The 23,602-nt window shown below is 36.4% G+C and overlaps 1 protein-coding gene across 1 annotated transcript; it reads left to right on the top strand.

Annotated features, from left to right (window-relative positions):
* Positions 1-1,168: 1,168 nt before the first annotated feature.
* Positions 1,169-19,250, top strand: LOC128215910 (zinc metalloproteinase nas-13-like). Its single transcript, XM_052922518.1, has 6 exons — positions 1,169-1,289; positions 1,952-1,998; positions 9,866-9,959; positions 14,847-14,979; positions 18,587-18,762; positions 19,000-19,250. The coding sequence occupies exons 1-6, from the start codon at positions 1,211-1,213 to the stop codon at positions 19,248-19,250; spliced, it is 780 nt and encodes a 259-aa protein (XP_052778478.1). The 5' UTR covers positions 1,169-1,210.
* Positions 19,251-23,602: the final 4,352 nt, after the last annotated feature.

The raw sequence follows: 23,602 nt of genomic DNA, 5'->3' as shown, positions 1-23,602 counted from the left end.
CAATTTAGTTCGTAGAATTCAGTCGCCGTATCAACCTATGACTATATAAATAGCCCGGATGTGAGGTGGCAAAAAGGGCCACAAGAACAATAGGAACCAAGCATATATGCAAAGGTGTATGCATGTATTGATGTCTTGGATGGTAAGGTGTTAACCGGTCCACGATTACATACACTCGCACGAAGCCAAACATGTATTGATATTTGTTTTTATCCATCAGGCTGAATAAAAAGGAGGAATATATGTATAAAATGAGGTTTTAACTTACATTAAGATAGTCTGGGCGTTTATAATATGGTGAAAGCCATCTAATGTAGTAGTCTCTTGTTTGAACCCTGACTTAGCAGAATCCCGCGCCTTCGGGCAAGAATATGAGTACCGACAGGCTGTTTAAAACCCTGAATCATAATGACTTCTCCGATTTTCGGTTACTGCAGTACGGTCATGAATGGGTAGGGGTTTGAGTTTAATACACTTATATATCCAACATGAGACGTCTTTTCCCAACATTTCTATAAAGCTAAGACACCTTTGAGTGCGTTTCGAATGAAAAAGACAATTTTATAAACTCAAGAAAAAGAGTATTCAGAACGCAAAATCTGTGAAATACCACACCATGTATCGGCGGGGAGGCGTTTGATAGATTTAGCCACTAATTAGCAGCGACGTTCTCAAACGCACCCCTCTCAGATGACACGGAGGGTTTGAAAGACGCGGGCGGGTTGGGCTCCGCATGTAAACACAAGATTGGCTGACTTTGATTGACACTGTCGTGAGACCATTGTCTGTCTACGTAACAATACTTAATGTTTGGGAGACACCGTGGTTTCACAATATAATTTCAAGACGCGAAATGACTTATATCTTTATATGTGGGAATGTTGGTTTCTTCAAATAATGAAAGTACAAATTGGGAGATTGGACGGAATAATCAATTTTAACCATGCACGTGTTCAATATTTAAACATGGCATTTAAAAGAAATACATCATGTTAAATGTGCACCAAAATATGGTGAAAACTCAGAAGTGATTGCGCATTGCAAAATAAAAAATATCATTGTTACTGTTTCGATAAAACTCGCCAGTTTCATTTTACAAATTTACAACATTACTGTTATAAAATCATTATTATACAAGTTGCATTTTAATATATTTGTGTACTTCTCTCGAGAACTTTGTGATTGCGAATTTTTGTTGTACTGAACGAATATGTTGCGATCGAGTGTGTGGCGGCAAACATGCGTTTTGATAGTTCTAGTCTTAGGCTCAAATGGAGGATATGTCGAAGGTAAGGAAATGACAATGCGTATTTTCATTATTATTCCAATAGTTGAACGTGTTTGGTACCTCGCAAAACGCCATGAGCATGTCTTTTACTTATTTAATCACATCTATGAATATTGTAAAGCAATTTATTAACTAGCTATTAATTATTAGCCCTTAAACACAGCATTTGCCTCGTTCAATAATACAAAGGCCTCCTATAACAGTGCCAATATCTATATCGGTTAGCGGCCCCGGACCGAATAGTGATATAGATATAAAGCCCGCATTTTAAAGAATTTGATTGGCTAATTAAACAGGGCCAAAATATGATATAGATTCGCAGCTGGTCAATTCGGAAACGGCAGCCATATTATTTTATAGCCTGTATTTAAACGTTTGGTTAAATATGTTATATATTTATATGTTGTTCTTTGTTATATCTTAATATTTTTTTAATAAATTTAGTGTTTTAACTTTGAATCCTTTAAGTGCATGAAGTTATTTAAGAAAATTGTCAATATATAAGTGATTTGACATTGGCCCTGTTATTTGTCCTCGGGACAGTCGTATCGGCCTTCGGCCTCGTGGCAATACGACTGCCCTCGAACAAATAACAGGGCCAATATCAAATCACTTATTTATTAACATATAGCATTACATAGATATTTTGAATATGTATTTCAGGGAAGGCGACAATTATTGAAGGGGATATATATGTGAACGATATAGCGGTAAGTAAAATGAAACCTGCATATCCTTAAGTAGATTTAAAGGCGCAATATAGGTTAATGTAAACAAAAAAATGAGAATTTTAATGCATTATCATGTTTAACTTAACTGGGAATCACTTTTAAAAATAATAAGCAGTTAAACTTACAAAAAAATATAGAAAACAAGAATTCAAAATCGTCTTAAAACAGTGGCAACACAGAAAACTCACCCTTATGGGGAAAGTTACAGTGGTTAAAACGTTTGCTCTTCCAAAACTTATATACCCTTTTGCTGTCCTCCCAAACCAAAGTAAACAAACAATTGATGATATAAAAAAATCATTGTATGCTTGGGACAATAAACCTGAAAAAATCAAAAGAAAAGTATTTCATCAAAACCATGAATACGGTGGTCTGAAACTAACAGATGTATAAAACGTTATTCGCTCACTAAAAACACTATGGATAAAACGATATCTAGACCCACCTAATACAGGGGAATTTTTGGAGGTCTTTATGCACGAAAAACTATGGAAATAACCTAATTTTTGAATGCGACATAGACCAACGATTCATCAATCGAATCGCTAGTGAGAAAACTTTTCTTAATGATGTTTAAGCGTCATGGTTAAACATAAAAAATAAACATGATGAAAATCTTGACACACCTTTGAGTAAATCAGTAATATGGAATAATACAAAATGAAAATACATTATTTTATAAAGGATGGTTCCAGAAAGGTATAAAATTGTTTGAACATACAGATTACAGAACCCACTCTTGTTACAAATTTGATGAAATTGGATTTTTATATGATATTCATGAACAGGATTTCCTAAAGTACCTAACACTTGTTAACTCTATACCAGCAGCCTTTAAACTGAAAGAACTTAAAGGTGAAACTATCAACCAGTTAGCAACAGCAAAATTAACTGATAAAATAGAAACATCTAAACAAACAAACAAACTTCTTTATTCACTACAGCAAAAATATATTTTCAAACCACCATCTGAAATTAAAGACAACACGTTTTTCCAAACTTAAATGACAATACACCATGGAAAACTATTTACAGAAAAACCAATAGACTCGTCCCTACGAAGTTTTCAGTATATGTTTCTGTTAAGAATAATACCAACAAATAAATATCTGCATATATGTAAATCATATGTGACTTATGTAACATGGAGATAGAAACCATAGAACACTTATTCTGGGAATGTCTGAAGATACATTATGGAATGAAATAAACAATTTCATTACATCAAAATCAATGAATTTCTGAATTACCAAACAGGAGGCGTTTTGAGAAATTCTTTTAAAGGAAAAAAACACCCTCATTTGTAATTTCTTTATTCTGTTAATGAAATTGTTCATATTCTCAGTAAAATATAAAAAAGCAGTACCAACATTTCAAGCATATAAACAATACTTAATACTGAGAGAACAAATTGAATCGCAGATCGCACTATCCAACAATAAATATAAAACCCACATAAAGAAATGGCAGTGTTTAAAAATCAAATAATAAAATAAATATCACAGCAATAATAGCACAAACCATAAGAAGCTATTTTTTCTACTTTTTATGACATAACAATACTCGTACAACCCATAGTGGAGAGCAAGAATGTATGCTTGTGTGTCTGTGTGTCTTTTAAACTGGGGAATTCGTGGTCATGAAGCTAATAATAAAAATGGCTTATTTTATTTTATTTTGTTATTACCCTGTTTATATATTAAAGTGTTAAATAAATGTAAAAAACAACAACAAACAACACAAGATCAAATCTACATTTCTACGCTTTTAAAAACAAATGCATAGAAAAATAAATTCTCTATTAGTCCATGCACTATGGATAAAATGAATAAAAAATGCATTTGGTTAAATCATACGTTGATCCTGTCAGCTTAACCAACTTCTCTAGGGCCTAAAAAAATACATTTGGTTCGGGTTACGGAATAGGCGCCGACCCTACCGTTTTTATAGTCAGTTTGAAAAAAAATGAAAAACTAAAAAATAAAATAAAAATATGTTCTTTCTTTTAAATTGTTTTTCAATGTGTAGTTCAAAACCTTAAATGCTTATACAGGAGATAACTTTAACACCATTCTCCAATGATGAAAATAACATTTTTATATAAAGCCTAATAAAAAAAAGCCTACCTACCCTACCTATTTTTGAAAAGGATGTAACCTTAACCAAACATTTTTTTAGGCCTAGGCGTGTACTGCTGCGCGTGTTACAGTCAAATAATGCATATTTTTACGTCAAGATTAATGCAATAACTTAAATAAATGAACGACCAAGTCCTCTCAATGGAACACATATATGATACCGAACATTAATTACATTTACACCATTTGTCAAAGTTTCAGAAATGAGAAAAAAAAACAATGGATGTTCTGTATTCAAGTTTGACTCTACATAGGAGTTTGAGTGTTTAAGTTTAATTCCATACTTCTAATTACCATTGTAAAAACTTTAAAATGAGGTCTAAAATCATGGACGAGTGGAAACGTTGCTAGCTATGGTTACATTTTCTATGAAAATCTTAAACACGGAGGAAATTTATTTTTGAGGCTCTATAAAGATGAAAGTAAATATCGGAGAGACCCCGGGAGAAACTACGCTATTTCCTTGTAATAAACTATACTAAAATCTATGGTGGCATATAACTGCCGTATGATTACCGTATAGCGTTCGCGAATTGTTTCGTGTTAACCAATTAATTTTCGCGATAATTATCTAGCTGTCTAGTTTATATTCGCGATACCTTTTTGGTAAGATAAATATAATAAGACTAAAGGCTTAAAAGTGTCCAGAACTGATGCATATTATACCTTTAAGTTATACAACACTGACAGGTTAACTACTTATGGTTTGCGAATTCCACTTAATAAGTAACATAATTACTGGTTAACTAGATAAGATTCGTGTTACCACTTATCTTTAATGCACTTTTGGCTTCTATCAGTAACTGGTTATCTAGTTATGGTTTGCGAATTCCACTTAGTAAGTAACTTACTAACTGGTAAGATAAGATTCTAGTATAAAACATAGAATAATAGCAATGGCAAATTGCATCTTTAACAATCATAGGTATGGAGCGTAGAAAAATAGTTATGACATACTGTAGCTATAACAAACATAGGTAAGGAGCATAGAAGTATAGCAATGGCAAAGTGAAGATATAACAATCATAGGTAAGGAGCATAAAATTATTGCAATGGCAAATAGCAGCTATAACAATCATAGGTAAGGAACATAAAATTATTGCAATGGCAAATAGCAGCTATAACAATCATAGGTAAGGAGCATTATGATTATAGCAATGGCAAAGTGCAGCTATAACATTTATTGGTAAGGAGTATATAATAATAGCAATGGCAAAGTGCAGCTATAACATTTATTGGTAAGGAGTATAAAATTATAGCAATGGCAAAGTGCCGCTATAACATTTATAGGTAAGGAGCATAACATTATAGCAATGGCAAAGTGCAGCTATAACATTTATTGGTAAGGCAGCTATAACAATCATAGGTAAGGAACATAAAATTATTGCAATGGCAAAGTGAAGCTATAACATTTATTGGTAAGGAGTATAAAATTATAGCAATGGCAAAGTGAAGCTATAACATTTATTGGTAAGGAGTATAAAATTATAGCAATGCCAAAGTGCAGCTATAACATTTATAGGTAAGGAGTATAAAATTATAGCAATGGCAAAGTGCAGCTATAACATTTATAGGTAAGGCAGCTATAACATTTATAGGTAAGGAGTATAAAATTATTGCAATGACATAGTGCAGCTATAACATTTATTGGTAAGGAGTATAAAATTATAGCAATGGCAAAGTGCAGCTATAACATTTATAGGTAAGGAGCATAACATTATAGCAATGACAAAGTGCAGCTTTAACATTTATAGGTAAGGCAGCTATAACAATCATAGGTAAGGAGCATATAATTTTAGCAATGGCAAAGTGCAGCTATAACATTTATAGATAAGGAGCATAAAATTATAGCAATGGCGAAGTGCAGCTTTAACAATCATAGGTATGGAGCGTAGAAACATAGTTATGACATAATGCAGTTATAACATTTATAGGTAAGGAGCATAAAATAATAGCAATGGCAAAGTGCAGCTATAACATTTAAATGTAAGGAGTATATAATTTTAGCAATGGCGAAGTGCAGCTATAATATTTATAAGTAAGGAACATAGAATTATAGCAATGACAAAGTGCAACAATAACATTTATAGGTAAGGAGTATATAATTTTAGCAATGGCAAAGTGCAGCTATAACATTTATAGGTAAGGAGTATATAATTTTAGCAATGGCAAAGAGCAGCTATAACAATCACAGGTAAGAAGCATATAATTATAGCAATGGCAAAGTGCAGCAATAACATTTATAGGTAAGGAGCATATGATTATAGCAATGGCAAAGTGAGCATAACATTATAGCAACGACAAAGTGCAGCTTTAACATTTATAGGTAAGGCAGCTATAACATTTATAGGTAAGGAGCATAGAATTATAGTAATGACAAAGTGCAGCTATAACAATCATAGGTAAGGAGCATATAATTTTAGCAATGGCAAAGTGCAGCTATAACATTTATAGATAAGGAGCATAAAATTATAGCAATGGCAAAGTGCATCTTTAACAATCATAGGTATGGAGCGTAGAAACATAGTTATGACATAATGCAGCTATAACATTTATAGGTAAGGAGCATAAAATAATAGCAATGGCAAAGTGCAGCTATAACATTTAAATGTAAGGAGTATATAATTTTAGCAATGGCGAAGTGCAGCTATAATATTTATAAGTAAGGAACATAGAATTATAGCAAAGACAAAGTGCAACAATAACATTTATAGGTCAGGAGTATATAATTTTAGCAATGGCAAAGTGCAGCTATAACATTTATAGGTAAGGAGTATATAATTTTAGCAATGGCAAAGAGCAGCTATAACAATCACAGGTAAGAAGCATATAATTATAGCAATAGCAAAGTGCAGCAATAACATTTATAGGTAAGGAGCATATGATTATAGCAATGGCAAAGTGCAGCTATAACATTTATAGGTAAGGAACATTGAATTATAGCAATGGCAAAGTGCAGCTATATCATTTATAGGTTAGGAGCTAATAATTTTAGCAATGGCAAAGTGCAGCTATAACATTTATAAGTAAGGAACATATAATAATACAATGGAAAAGTGCAGCTATATCATTTATAGGTAAGGAGCATAAACTTATAGCAATGGCAAAGTGCATCTTTAACAATCGTAGGTATGGAGCATAGAAGCATAATTATGACATAATGCAGCTATAATATTTATAGGTAAGGAGTATATAATTTTAGCAATGGCAAAGAGCAGCTATAACATTTATAGGTAAGGAACATAGAATTATAGCAATGACAAAGTGCAGCTATAACATTTATAGATAAGGAGCATAAAATTATAGCAATGGCAAAGTGCAACTTTAACAATCATAGGTATGGAGCGTAGAAGCATAATTATGACATAATGCAGCTATGACATTTATAGGTAAGGAACATAGAATTATAGCAATGACAAAGTGCAGTTATAACATTTATAGGTTAAGAGTATACAATTTTAGCAATGGCAAATAGCAGCTACAACAATCATAGGTAAGGAGCATAAACTTATAGCAATGGCAAAGTGCAGCTATAACCTTTATAGGTAAGGAGCATAGAATTATAGCAATGACATAGTGCAGCTATAGCATTTATAGGTAAGGAGCATATAATTATAGCAATGGCAAAGTGCAGCTATAACATTTATAAGTAAGGAACATATAATAATACAATGGAAAAGTGCAATATAACATTTATAGGTAAGGAACATAAAATTATAGCAATGCCAAAGCGCAGCTATAACATTTATAGGTAAGGAGCATAGAATTATGGCAATAGCAAAGTGCAGCTATAATATTTATAAGTAAGGAACATAGAATTATAGCAATGACAAAGTGCAGCTATAACATTTATAGGTAAGGAACATAGAATTATAGCAATGACAAAGTGCAGCTATAACATTTATAGGTAAGGAGTATATAATTTCAGCAATGGCAAAGTGCAGCGATAGCATTTATAGGTAAGGAGTATATAAGTCTAGCAATGGCAAAGTGCAGCTATAACATTTATAGGTAAGGAGTATATAATTTTAGCAACGGCAAAGAGCAGCTATAACATTTATAGGTAAGGAGCATGGAATTCTAGCAATGACATATTGCAGCTATAACATTTATAGGTAAGGAGCATATAATTATAGCAATGGCAAAGTACAGCTATAACATTTATAAGTAAGGAACATATAATTATACAATGGAAAAGTGCAATATAACATTTATAGGTAAGGAACATAAAATTATAGCAATGCCAAAGTGCAGCTATAACATGTATAGGTAAGGAGCATGGAATTATAGCAATGACAAAGTGCAGCTATAACATTTATAGGTAAGGAGTATATAATTTTAGCAACGGCAAAGAGCAGCTATAACATTTATAGGTAAGGAGCATAGAATTATAGCAATGACATAGTGCAGCTATAGCATTTATAGGTAAGGAGCATATAATTATAGCAATGGCAAAGTACAGCTATAACATTTATAAGTAAGGAACATATAATTATACAATGGAAAAGTGCAATATAACATTTATAGGTAAGGAACATAAAATTATAGCAATGCCAAAGTGCAGCTATAACATGTATAGGTAAGGAGCATGGAATTATAGCAATGACAAAGTGCAGCTATAACATTTATAGGTAAGGAGCATAGAATTATAGCAATGCCAAAGTGCAGCTATAACATTTATAGGTAATGAACATAGAATTAAAGCAATGACAAAATGCAGCTATAACATTTATAGGTAAGGAGCATAGAATTATAGCAACGGCAAAGTGAAGCTATAACATTTATTGGTAAGGAGTACAAAATTATAGCAATGCCAAAGTGCAGCTGTAATATTTATAGGTAAGGAGCATAGAATTATAGCAATGACTAAGTGCAGCTATAACATTTATAGGTAAGGAGCATAGAATTATAGCAATTACATAGTGCAGCTATAACATTTATAGGTAAGGAGCATATAATTTTAGCAATTACATAGTGCAGCTATAACATTTATAAGTAAGGAGCATATAATTATAGCAATGCCAAAGTGCAGCTATAACATTTATAGGTAAGGAACATAAAATTATAGCAATGACAAAGTGCAGCTATAACATTTATAGGTAAGGAGCATAGCATTATGGCAATAGCATAGTGCAGCTATAACATTTATAGGTAAGGAGCATATAATAATACAATGGCAAAGTGAAGCTATAACATTTATAGGTAAGGAGCATAGCATTATGGCAATAGCAAAGTGCAGCTATAACATTTATAGGTAAGGAGCATAGAATTACAACAATGGAAAAGTTTAGCTATAACAACATAGCAATCACATAAAACAGCTTTAGCAATCATAGGTAAGGAGCACATACACATAGCAATTACATGGTGCAGCTATAGGTTACTCTTAATTATTGCCTAATTGAGTGTATATGTAGTTGGTATTGTTGACTTGAGATGTAGTGGCTGCCGTTGCGCGTTCCAGTCGGTCGGTAGAAACAGCTCCTGGCCTGCAGTTAATGAAGTCCGGCGGTTATCATGCTTAAAAAACATGTTGGCCGTGTATAAAAAGAGGCCATCGGCTTGTTCTGAAATCAGTTGCTTGAATAAATACCGATGTCCAAGAAGATCATAAGAAAATGCGAAATGTGTCATTATTTGTTGTCTCATCTATTTTAAAACTAAAAAGTAAGAAATGCGCGACAATTAAATACCTTTTTCTGTTATAGGTTGCTGGTACAATGAGCAATAAGGACTCCTCAACTCCGGTGACCTACCCTTGGCCTCACGGCGTGGTGCCCTACGTCATCCACGATTCTATAGGTCGGTAATGGGTCTAAATGTTAAGCTACTACCTCTCACCAGTCTTTGTGCCGGTAACGGGTCTTAATGTAATTTTACCGCCTTTGTACGAGTCTTTATAAAGACAATGTTGTTTTTTTTGTAAGTTCACCGCCTTCATACGAGTCTATAGGTCGGTAATAGGTCTTAATGTTATATGTAACTGCTCCTTCACGAGTCTTTATGCCAGTAATGGGTCTTAATGTGATGTGACTGCCCCTTCACGAGTCTTTATGCCAGTAATGGGTCTTAATGTGATGTAACTGTCCCTTCACGAGTCTTTATGCCAGTTATGGGTCTTAATGGGATGTAACTGTCCCTTCACGAGTCTTTATGCCAGTTATGGGTCTTAATGTGATGTAACTGCCCCTTCACGAGTCTTTATGGCAGTTATGGGTCTTAATGTGATGTAACTGCCCCTTCACGAGTCTTTATGCAAGTAATGGGTCTTAATGTGATGTAACTGCCCATTCACGAGTCTTAATGCAGTAATGGGTCTTAGTGTGATGTTACTGCCCCTTCATGAGTCTTTATGCCAGTAATGGGTCTTAGTGTGATGTAACTGCCCCTTCACGAGTCTTTATGCCAGTAATGTGTCTTAATTTGATGTAACCGCCCCTTCACGAGTCTTTATGCCAGTTATGGGTCTTAATGTGATGTAACTGTCCCTTCACGAGTCTTTATGCCAGTAATGGATCTTAATGTGATGTAACTGCCCCTTCACGAGTCTTTATGCCAGTGATATGTCTTAATGTGATGTAACTGCCCCTTCACGAGTCTTTATGCCAGTTATGGGTCTTAATATGATGTACCTGTCCCTTCACGAGTCTTTATGCCAGTAATGGGTCTTAATGTGATGTAACTGCCCCTTCACGAGTCTTTATGCCAGTAATGGGTCTTAATGTGATGTAACTGCCCCTTCACGAGTCTTTATGCCAGTTATGGGTCTTAATGTGATGTACCTGTCCCTTCACGAGTCTTTATGCCAGTAATGGGTCTTAATGTGATGTAACTGCCCATTCACGAGTCTTTATGCCAGTAATGGGTCTTAATGTGATGTAACTGCCCCTTCACGAGTCTTTATGCCAGAAATGGGTCTTAATGTGATGTAACTGTCCCTTCATGAGTCTTTATGCCAGTAATGGGTCTTAATGTGATGTAACTGCCCCTTCACGAGTCTTTATGGCAGTTATGGGTCTTAATGTGATGTAACTGCCCCTTCACGAGTCTTTATGCCAGTTATGGGTTTTAGTGTGATGTACCTGCCCCTTCACTTGTCTTATTGCCAGTTATGGGTCTTAATGTGATGTAACTGCCCCTTCACTTGTCTTTATGCCAGTAATGGGTCTTAATGTGATGTAACTGCCCCATTAACGTCTCTTTATGCCAGAAATGGGTCTTAATGTGATGTAACTGCCCGTTCACGAGTCTTAATGCCAGTAATGGGGGTCACTGTTATGTAACTGCCCTTCACAAGTCTTTATGCCAGTAATGGGTCTTAATGTTATGTAACTACCCCTTCACGAGTCTTAATGCCAGTAATGGGTCTTAATGTGATGTAACTGCCCTTCACAAGTCTTAATGCCATTAATGGGTCTTAATGTTATGAAACTGCCCCTTCACAAGTCTTAATGCCAGAAATGGGTCTTAATGTTATGTAACTGCCCCTTCACGAGTCTTAATGCCAATAATGGGTCTTAATGTTATGTTATGCCAGTAATGGGTCTTAATGTTATGTATCTGCCCCTTCACGAGTCTTAATGCCAGTAATGGGTCTTAATGTTATGTAACTGCCCTTCACAAGTCTTTATGCCAGTATTGAGTCTTAATGTTATGTAACTGCCCTTCACAAGTCTTTATGCCAGTATTGGGTCTTCATGTTATGATACTGGTCCGTCACGAGTCTTTATGCCAGTAATGGGTCTTAATGTTATGTAACTGCCCTTCACAAGTCTTTATGCCAGTATTGAGTCTTTATGTTATGTAACTGCCCTTCACAAGTCTTTATGCCAGTATTGGGTCTTCATGTTATGATACTGGTCCGTCACGAGTCTTTATGCCAGTTATGGGTCTTCATGTTATGTAACTGCCCCTTCACGAGTCTTTATGCCAGTAATGGGTCTTAATGTTATGTAACTGCCCCTTCACGAGTCCTTATGCCGGTATTGAGTCTTCATGTTATGTAACTGCCCCTTCACGAGTCTTTATGCCAGTATTGGGTCTTCATGTTATGATACTGGTCCGTCACGAGTCCTTATGCCGGTATTGAGTCTTCATGTTATGTAACTGCCCCTTCACGAGTCTTTATGCCAGTATTGGGTCTTCATGTTATGATACTGGTCCGTCACGAGTCTTTATGCCGGTATTGGGTCCGAATTTTATGATACTGGTCCGTCACGAGTCTTTATGCCGGTATTGGGTCCGAATGTTATGATACTGGTCCGTCACGAGTCTTTATGTCGGTTGTGGGTATTTTTGTTATGTTACTGTCTTGACACGAGTATATAGGTCGGTTATGTTTCTTTCGTTGTGTTACCACATTTTCACGAATCTATAGGTCGATAAAGGGTCTTGATGTTACGCGACCGCCTTTGCGCGGATCTATAGGTCGATAAAGGGTCTTGGTGTTATGTTAGCGCATTTGCGCTAATCTATAAGTCGGTAAATGGTCTTGATGTTATGTGACCGCCTTTGCGCGGATCTATAGGTCGGTAATGGGTCTTGATGTTACGCGACCGCCTTTGCGCGGAGTTATAGGTCGATAAAGGGTCTTGATGTTACGCGACCGCCTTTGCGCGGATCTATAGGTGGGTAAAGGGTCTTGGTGTTATGTTAGCGCATTTGCGCTAATCTATAAGTCGGTAAATGGTCTTGATGTTATGTGACCGCCTTTGCGCGGATCTATAGGTCGGTAATGGGTCTTGATGTTATGTTACCTCATTTGCACGCATCTATGGGTCTTGAAGTTGTGTGACCGCCTTTGCGCGGATCTATAGGTCGGTAATGGGTCTTGATGTTATGTGACCGCCTTTGCGCGGATCTATTGGTCGGTAAAGGGGGATTATGTTATGTGATCGCCTTTGCGCGGATCTATAGGTCGGGAATGGGTCTTGGTGTTATGTGACCGCCTTTGTGCGGATCTATAGGCCAGTAATGGGTCTTGATGTTATGTGACCGTCTTTGTGCAGATATATATGTCGATAAAGGGCCTTAATGTTATGAGACCGCCTTTGCGCGGATCTTTAGGTCGGTAAAGGGTCTTGATGTTATGCTGCTGCCGTTGCACGGATCAATAGGTCTGTAAAGGGTCTTAAAGTTATGTTACCACCTTTGCACGAATATTTAGGTCGTTAAAGGTGGTTCATGTTTTGTGACCGCCTTTGCGAGGATCTATACATCGGTAAAGGGTCTTGATATTATATTACCGCATTTGCACTAATCTATAGGTCGGTTGAGGGTTTTATGTTATTTGCCGCCTTTACACGAATCTATAGTTCGGTAATGGGTCTTGATGTTATGTGACCGACTTTGCACGAATATATAGGTCGGTAAATGGTCTTGATGTTATGTTACCGCATTTGCACGCATCTTTAGGTCTGTAAAGGGCCTTGATGTTATGTTACCGCATTTGCACGAATCTATGGGTCTTGAAGTTGTGTGACCGCCTTTGCACGGATCTATAGGTCGGTAATGGGTGTTTATGTTATGTTGCCGTATTTGCACGGATCTATTGGTCGTTAAATGGTCTTGATATTATGTGACCGCCTTTGCGCGGATCTATAGGTCGTTAAAGGGTCTTGATGTACTGTTACCGCATTTGCACGAATCTTTAGGTCTGTATAGGGCCTTGATGTTATTTTACCTCATTTGCACGCATCTATGGGTCTTGAAGTTGTGTGACCGCCTTTGCGCGGATCTATAGGTCGTTAATGGGTCTTGATGTTATGTTACCGCATTTGCACGGATCTAATGGTCGGTAAAGGGGGTTTATGTTATTTGACCGCCTTTGCACGGATGTATTGGTCGGTAAAGGGGGTTTATGTTATGTTACCGCATTTGCACGGATCTATTGGTCGGTAAAGGGGGTTTATGTTATGTTACCGCATTTGCACGGATGTATTGGTCGGTAAAGGGGGTTTATGTTATGTTACCGCATTTGCACGGATGTTTGGTCGGTAAAGGGGGTTTATGTTATGTTACCGCATTTGCACGGATCTATTGGTCGGTAAAGGGGGTTATGTTATGTTACCGCATTTGCACGGATGTATTGGTCGGTAAAGGGGGTTTATGTTATGTTACCGCATTTGCACGAATCTATTGTTCGGTAATTGATGAATTTGTTACGTTACCACCTTTGCACGAATCTTTTGGTCGGTGATGGGTCTTTTTGTAATTTTATCTCCTGTGCTCGGGTATATAAGTCGGTTATGGATATCTTTGTTATGTTATCGCCTTTGCACGGATCTACAGGGCGGTAATAGATCTTTATGTTATTTAACCGCCTTCGAGCGAGAATATTGGGCGGTAAAAGGTCTACATTATATGTTGCCGCCTTTGCACGAACAGTGAAATCACCGGATGTGAGCATCATATAATGATGTAGAACTATTAGTCGCTCACGTTAGCAAACTGGTTTTATGGTATATGTTATATCGTGTACCGCATACACTGAATGCGGTGAACTATAGACAGCTTAAGCCACAATTTAGTATGTACTTAACACCTTTTATAGGCCAAACTTTAATCATTTTTCGATAGCATTTTATTTCTATTCTTAAATATACTTTCGTAATGAAACTATCTATAGACAAATGCAGCTACCAAAGGTTTGTGAAATCGAATCATATCAAATGTATTTCATAATTTCAGCCAAGGACAGCGCCAAAAACCAAGCATTACTTGATGGGATGAACATCATTATGAAGAAAACAGCTAATTGTATACAATTCGTACCAAGAAACAACCATTTAAATTACACCCACTTCACCGGCGATATTTCAGGGTATTTTTTGCTATTTTATCTGTATAGTATTCAGTTGTCGGTAAAATGTAATCTATTATAATTGTTGTGCCACATACAACAAAGTTTCTAAGGTTGTGTACTTAGTTTTCGTCTCTGAATACGCCCGTCTGTGTGGTGTCACGATATAAAACTAAAAAAATAATTCATTCCTTGTCAGTGTACTCATTTCTAATAATAACATTGCACTCCAAATTTATCAGTTAATGTGGAATGTATTGCGACTGCTTTATGATCACAACTGGAATTATGGGAAAATGATTGGGATATGGAGTTTAATCCCTCCAAGTGTCAAGTTTTGCACATAACAAAGAATAAGCATATCATCAGAAATCGATACATTCTCCATGGCCAGATCTTAGAGCCAGTCAGAAGTGCTAAATATCTTGGTGTTGACATATCAGCAGACCTCACCTGGAACACTCATATCTCGAGAATTACCACCAATGGAAACAATACGCTCAACTTCATTAAAAGAAATATAAAAAAACAACAACAGAAAGTGTCAGGACTTTAGCTTACAAAACCCTTGTCCGTCCACAGTTAAAATATGCAAGCACAATTTGGCACTCGGGCTATCCGTTGGGTTAAACATGACTTCTCTCTCCAGTGTTACAAACATGCAGGAAAGTCTTGGTTGGTGCTCACTTGAACAACGTAGACTAGATTCCGGACTTGTAATGTTTTACAACATATACCATCATCATGTTGCTATTACGCTGCCATCTTACATTCAAACACCAATAAGATTTACCAGACTAATGCACCCACTATGTTTCAGACAAATTCAAGTAAAAACTGACTATCACAAATTTTCATTCTATCCTCACTCGGTTGTACTTTGGAACAGTTTGCCATATCATATTGTCACTATCCCCACCCCTGACACATTCAAGGTGGCTGTGGCAACCATTAAGCATTAGATAAGCGAGGAGTTTTTTTTATACTTTTACAAGTTCACCAATCACTTTTTATCATGTTACCTAAATTGTGTTCTCTTTTATACCCTAGTTCTCCCTTTTCTGATGTGATTTGCCTCATCGGTGTTTTATATTTTCACTAACAAGCCGGCGCGCACCGTTCATGTCAGTAACACTCGGAAGAGGAGTTGACATTAAACAGAGATAGAAATCTTCCAGATAATTTATAATAGTTTACATATTACTGGGCAACTCGATTTTGGCGAGCCCATATCTTTATATTCAGATTGTTTTCAAACAAGGATTAAAATTAGCGTTTTGACACTTTTTACACACTGACTGGGGAAATAATAGCTATGTTCTAAAGTATAAACTGACCAAAACATATTCACCTGTGGACAAAGTCCGCCATAGCTTAGGACATCTGTTCATAAAACTCCTTTGAATATACGATTGGATTAAAGCTAGAAGGTACCAAGCGACATTTAGTTATAGGTGGTTTTGGTGCCATCTGGCATCAACCCCACAAATAATGAGCCCAATGGCGCAGAAGTAATTTAGGTCCTTCACCACAGACACAGATGTACCGAGTTCAAATCCTGTTACAGGCGTTTCCCCCCTCTAGAGTCTTTGTTATCTGCATACTAATAGAAAATTTAATTCATTAGTTTTATAAATTGCTGCTTTAAATGTGCACTGTCACAGATTACCGTTTTGCCATTTTTATTTTTTGTCTTGGAATCAGCTATTTTTTGCGTAAATGCATATGCAACAGTGATATAAGACTGCTGACTAAAATATCAGATAGAAATTTTCATATTTGTGTTCAAAAATTGAAGTTTTATGCCGAAAACCTCATTTTTTCTTAAAGCGTAAGCTTTTAGCCACAAAACCTTAAAATTTGGACGTATATAAGAAAATCTGAGATCTGATCTTTTGTCAGCAGTCTAATATCACTAGTTATTAGTTATTGGCGTAAATTTGGCTTATACCAAGAAAAAATGAGTTTTCAAAATGGTAAATCTGTGAGAGTGCAGCTTTAATATGTAGTCAGAAATTGTTCACATTTGATTGCAATATAAACGTAGCACAAGGGTCTTTATTGTTACACTACTAGCGTAGCACAAGGGGCTTTATTATTACAATACAAGCGTAGCACATTGGGGTTTATTATTACAATACTAGCGTAACACAAGGGGCTTTATTATTACAAAACACAATACAAGCGGAGCACATTGGGGTTTATTATTACAAACTAGCGTAAAACAAGGGGCTTTATTATTACAATACAAGCGTAGCACATTGGGGTTATTATCACAATACTAACGTAACACAAGGGGCTTTATTATTACAATACAAGCGTAGCACATTGGGGTTTATTATTACAATACTAGCGTAACACAAGGGGCTTTATTATTACAATACAAGCGTAGCACATTGGGGTTTATTATTACAAACCTAGCGTAACACAAGGGGCTTTATTATTACAATACAAGCGTAGCACATTGGGGTTTATTATTACAAACCTAGCGTAACACAAGGGGCTTTATTATTACAATACAAGCGTAGCACATTGGGGTTTATTATTACAATACTAGCGTAACACAAGGGGCTTTATTATTACAATACAAGCGTAGCACATTGGGGTTTATTATTACAATACAAGCGTAGCACATTGGGGTTTATTATTACAATACTAGCGTAGCACATTGGGGTTTATTATTACAATACTAGCGTAACACAAGGGGCTTTATTATTACAATACAAGCGTAGCACATTGGGGTTTATTATTACAATACAAGTGTAGCACATTGGGGTTTATTATTACAATACTAGCGTAACACAAGGGGGTTTATTATTACAAACCTAGCGTAACACAAGTGGCTTTATTATTACAATGCAAGCGTAGCACATTGGGGTTTATTATTACAATACAAGCGTAGCACATTGGGGTTTATTATTACAATACTAGCGTAACACAAGGGGCTTTATTATTACAAACCTAGCGTAACACAAGTGGCTTTATTATTACAATGCAAGCGTAGCACATTGGGGTTTATTATTACAATACAAGCGTAGCACATTGGGGTTTATTATTACAATACTAGCGTAACACAAGGGGCTTTATTATTACAATACAATCGTAGCACATTGGGGTTTATTATTACAATACTAGCGTAACACAAGGGGGTTTATTATTACAAACCTAGCGTAACACAAGTGGCTTTATTATTACAATACAAGCGTAGCACATGCGGCGTTATTATTACAATACAAACATAGCACATTGGGGTTTATTATTTCCGTATAAACAGAGCACATGTGGCTTCAATATTTTAATACAAACACAGCATCTGGGGCTTTATTATTACATTAGAAAACGTAGCACATGAGCTTTATCAGTACAATACAAACGTAGCACATGCGACGTTCTGATTACAATACAATTTTGTTTTTGCAAAGGATCATGACAGAGTACATGTATATGAAAAACAGCCTGATGCGTATAACCATGTAATATAGTCCCTTTTTATACCTCCAGTCGATCAGTGATCAGATCTGATTTTGAGGAATCTTAACAATGTGGTCAAACACGTTTTTAAACCATCGGCAACCATAAACTTTAAAGAAACTAAAACAAAACCATATCAATCGAATTCCACAAACAGTTGTTTCAGTGATGTTGGTATGAAGCACGGTGCATTGGCAGTGAATATAGGGGATGGTTGTGGGACAGCAGGGATCGTCATGCATGAGTTGCTGCACGCCCTAGGATTCTGGCACGAACACAGTCGACAAGACAGGGACGAGTATGTGAATATCCACTACGGAAACATCATATATGGTATTTTTAATAGTAAACGTTATTTATTTTTTAAGACAAATACTTATTTCACTATACTTGTGTCAGCTTTTATTTTCTAAAGTTAGATAAATGTGAATTAAATATACTTTTACGTATGAGCGTAATACCTGTTAAGTGTTTTTCTTGTTTCTTTTTTGAAACGACACATACGCGTATTTATACACGATAAATGACCAGCGCTTAACCAGCAGTAAAGATTTACTCTTTCGATTCCAGGAGAGAAAAGCAATTTTCAAAAGAGGTCTGTCCATGAAGATCTTGAGACATGCGTGTCGTATGACTTCCACTCCCTTTTGCACTATAAACACAATGCGTTCTCTCAGCTATCGACGCTAGACACCATTACGCCGACGGAATATTTCAGTCACTTGGTGAAGAAGACTGAACTTGGCCAAAGGGATCATCTCAGTATTCTTGATGTTGCAAAGATAAAGTGGCTTTACCAGTGCCCTCAAGGTGAAACATAAAAAATAATTAGTTTCAATTCATTAAAATTACGTGGGAAACACGATATGGCTGTGTTAGATTAAACATAATGCGAAGATTAATTTAGTACACTGAGCAGCAAGGAAACCGCTAAGATTATAATTGTATAATGATTATCACTAAACATGAACAGAACAGAACAGAACAGATATTTTATTAAGACTTGTACAAAGTACACCATCTTCTTAACCACATATGAATAATAAATATATATTCAACATGTATATTTCAATTTGCACATTGCTATCTTATAAAGACAAAAACTTCATTACATTTTTATCCATTTTAGTATGTCAAAAACCAGCATACATAGTCGATGTAAACATACAGACGGACCCGCACACTCCGCAGTTCACGGTGTGTAGCTCTTTGAGCTATGGCTGTAAATCCGACAGTTACTTTTTGGTTGGTCCTAAGAAAAGAATATGCCGAATCGACGGAACGACAGGCGTTGGAAGATGGACTGGGCCCGAACCATTTTGTGCTGTCTGTTAGTAGAATTATTGTAACACAGAGTGATCTAGATGATAAGTATGGATATTTTGGAGATCTAAGTATGAATACTAAAGGATATATAGTTTAAAATATTACACATCACTGAGGGTCATATGACATTATAAGGACCGGCCAGTCAGCCAACGAAAGTGTATATGGCCCGAAGTGGTGTGTAAATATTTCTTATATTATACCGAACATTTTGTATTACCATTCCCTATTTTTAAAGCGTTTTCGATGTGTTTTATTGAACAAAGCTAATAATGTTTACTTGCGACAATTTTTCGCCGTTGTGAAAATAGCAAGCCGCACTTACCAGTTGTATGACGTCACCGGTCCATATTACATTTTTGGCGAGGTCCGGACCGGTCAAAAATATGACGTCATAATACTGTGTTTTTATAATAATTCAAGTTATCTCTTTAAAAATAGCTTTCGTTATTGGTATCTTGGTAATACATCTAATTAATAGTGCTCTACAACCATATCACCAGCAATTACATGACGTAACTTAGTACACTGTTCTGATTGGCCGCAGTGCGCGCCCCCTACAAAGCACATGGTTATTCAGGCCTCTTTTTTCTGACTATCGTAAGAAAAAGGTCAGTCTGTGGCAGCTCTGTTTTATCTACTCTTCGTCCGAGCCTTGCCCATTATTTTCCAAACATAAGATAAAGACAATGAAAATGAAATAAATATTGAAAAGGCTATGTTTTCCTTGATTGAAATGATGGGTAATAGGATATCCACTACGGGCTTGCCCTTTGTTGCTGCTCTACTTCCGATCATAAGTATACCAATAATACAGTGATATACGGACCGATCGACTTTATATATGCAAAGAAGGGACAAATTTATGTAAGGTATATATTCTCTTAGCTGTGTGAAGTTAGCTAAACATACGATAATGGACATTGGACATTTAAGATCGAATGTTGTGCTGGCACGACATTGGACATTCAAAATCGAATGTTGTGCTGGCACGACATTGGACCTTCGACATTCAAAATTGAAAGTCGTGCTAGCACGACATTGGACATTGGACATTCAACATCGAATGTTGTGCTGGCACGACAATGGACATTGGACATTCAAAAATGAATGTCGTGCTAGCACGACATTGGACATTGGAATTTCAAAAGCACGACATTGGACATTGGACATTCAAAACCGAATGTTGTGCTGGCACGACATTGGACATTGGTATTTCAAAAATGAATGTCGTGCTAGCACGATATTGGACATTGGACATTCAAAAGTGAAAGTCGTGCTAGCACGACATTGGACATTGGACATTCAAAATCGAATGTTGTGCTGGCACGACATTGGACATCGGACATTAAAAAGTGAAAGTCGTGCTAGCACGACATTGGACATTGGACATTCAAAAATGAATGTCGTGCCAGCACGACATTGGACATTGGAATTTCAAAAATGAATGTCGTGCTAGCACGACATTGGACATTGGACATTCAAAATCGAATGTTGCGCTGGCACGACATTGGACATTGGACATTCAAAAGTGAATGTTGTGCTGGCACGACATTGGACATTGGACATTCAAAATCGAATTTTTTGCTGGCACGACATTGGACATGGGACATTCAAATTCGAATACTGTGACTAATTGAGTCAATAAAAAATAAGTCGACAGGCAGTAATAGGTTACTTAATCGGCTCATTGACAATATTTTGTGTTATAATACGTAAAACCAGATAAAGTAGATGTATGAACGATTACATTTATATTTTTTGGAATCATCACTGCATGTGTATATTTTCCATATGTCATCATATACTGTGAATATCACTTCATTTATAAATGGTACTGGATGTGTAGCAGTGGTGTGTAAACATTAAGCTTATTAAAAGTATGTCATTTCGAAAGCATTATCACTGTTTGTCTACATATAATCCACGACCATTCATAAGTATATGCATTTGAATCTTTCTGTGCATATGTGACATCATGTCTATCTGAATCATGCTTAAGGTTCAAATATTGCGATGGAATCGTAATGACAATGCTCTCTTGGTGTTTATAAATTTATAATGAGTCATTGCTTTTGTGATCTCTAACCCTTTTCAAATAATTTTAAGACAATATCTCAAAAAAATTAATTCCGAAAATTGCATGCCATCCGAATTAATTTAAAGTCAGTAGAAAACATTAATTCATAAAACATGTCATACATTAATTTGAATGTGCCAGCACTACTTTCATTTTTGAATGTCCAATGTCGTGCTGACACGACTTTCAATTTATGACTGTCGAATGTCCAATGTCGTGCCAGCACGACTTTCAATTTTGAATGTCCAATGTCCAATGTCGTGCCAGCACAACATTCGATTTTAAATGTCCAATGCCGTGCCAGCACAACATTCGATTTTGAATCATTTTTGAAATCCCAATGTCCAATGTCTAATGTCGTGCTGGCACGACATTCATTTTTGAATGTCCAATGTCCAATGTCGTGCCAGCACGACTTTCACTTTTGAATATCCAATGTCCAATGTCGTGCCAGCACACCATTCGATTTTGAATGTCCAATGTCCAATGTCGTGCTAGCACGACATTCATTGTTGAAATCCAAATGTCCAATGTCCAATGTCGTGGTAGCACGACATTCATTTTTGAATCTCCAATGTCCAATGTCGTGCCAGCACGACTTTCAATTTTGAATGTCCAATGTCGTGCTAGCACAACATTCGATTTTTGAATGTCCAATGTCCAATGTCGTGCTAGCACGACTTTCACTTTTGAATGTCTAATGTCCAATGTCGTGCCAGCACAACATTCGATTTTGAATGTCCAATGTCCAATGTCGTGCTAGCACGACATTCATTTTTGAATGTCCAATGTCCAATGTCCAATGTCGTGCGTGCACGGCATTCATTTTTGAATATCCAATGCCCAATGTCGTGCTAGCATGACTTTCACTTTTGAATGTCCAATGTCCAATGTCGTGCCAGTACAACATTCGATTTTGAATGTCCGATGTCCAATGTCGTGCTAGCACGACATTCATTTTTGAATTCCAATGTCCAATGTCGTGCTGGCACGACATTCATTTTTGAATGTCCAATGTCCAATGTCGTGCTAGCACGACTTTCACTTTTGAATGTCCAATGTCCAATGTCGTGCTAGCACGACTTTCACTTTTGAATGTCCAATGTCCAATGTCGTGCTAGCACGACTTTCACTTTTGAATGTCCAATGTCCAATGTCGTGCTAGCACGACTTTCACTTTTGAATGTCCAATGTCCAATGTCGTGCCAGCAAAACATTCGATTTTGAATGTCCAATGTCCAATGTCGTGCCAGCACAACATTTGATTGTAAATGTCCAATGTCCAATGTCGTGCTAGCACGACTTTCACTTTTGAATGTCCAATGTCCAATGTCGTGCCAGCAAAACATTCGATTTTGAATGTCCAATGCCCAATGTCGTGCTAGCACGACATTCATTTTTGAATGTCCAATGCCCAATATCGTGCTAGCACGACTTTCACTTTTGAATGTCCAATGTCCAATGTCGTGCCAGCAAAACATTCGATTTTGAATGTCCAATGTCCAATGTCGTGCTAGCACGACATTCATTTTTGAATGTCCAATGCCCAATATCGTGCTAGCACGACTTTCACTTTTGAATGTCCAATGTCCAATGTCGTGCCAGTACAACATTCGATTTTGAATGTCCGATGTCCATTGTCGTGCTAGCACGATATTCATTTTTGAAATTCCAATGTCCAATGTCGTGCTGGCACGGCATTCATTTTTGAATGTCCAATGTCCAATGTCGTGCTGGTACGACATTCATTTTTGAATGTCCAATGTC

This window comes from Mya arenaria, chromosome 2 (assembly GCF_026914265.1).
Source record: "Mya arenaria isolate MELC-2E11 chromosome 2, ASM2691426v1".
In the NCBI taxonomy this organism is placed as follows: domain Eukaryota; kingdom Metazoa; phylum Mollusca; class Bivalvia; order Myida; family Myidae; genus Mya; species Mya arenaria.
This window is presented reverse-complemented; position numbering and strand designations above follow the sequence as displayed.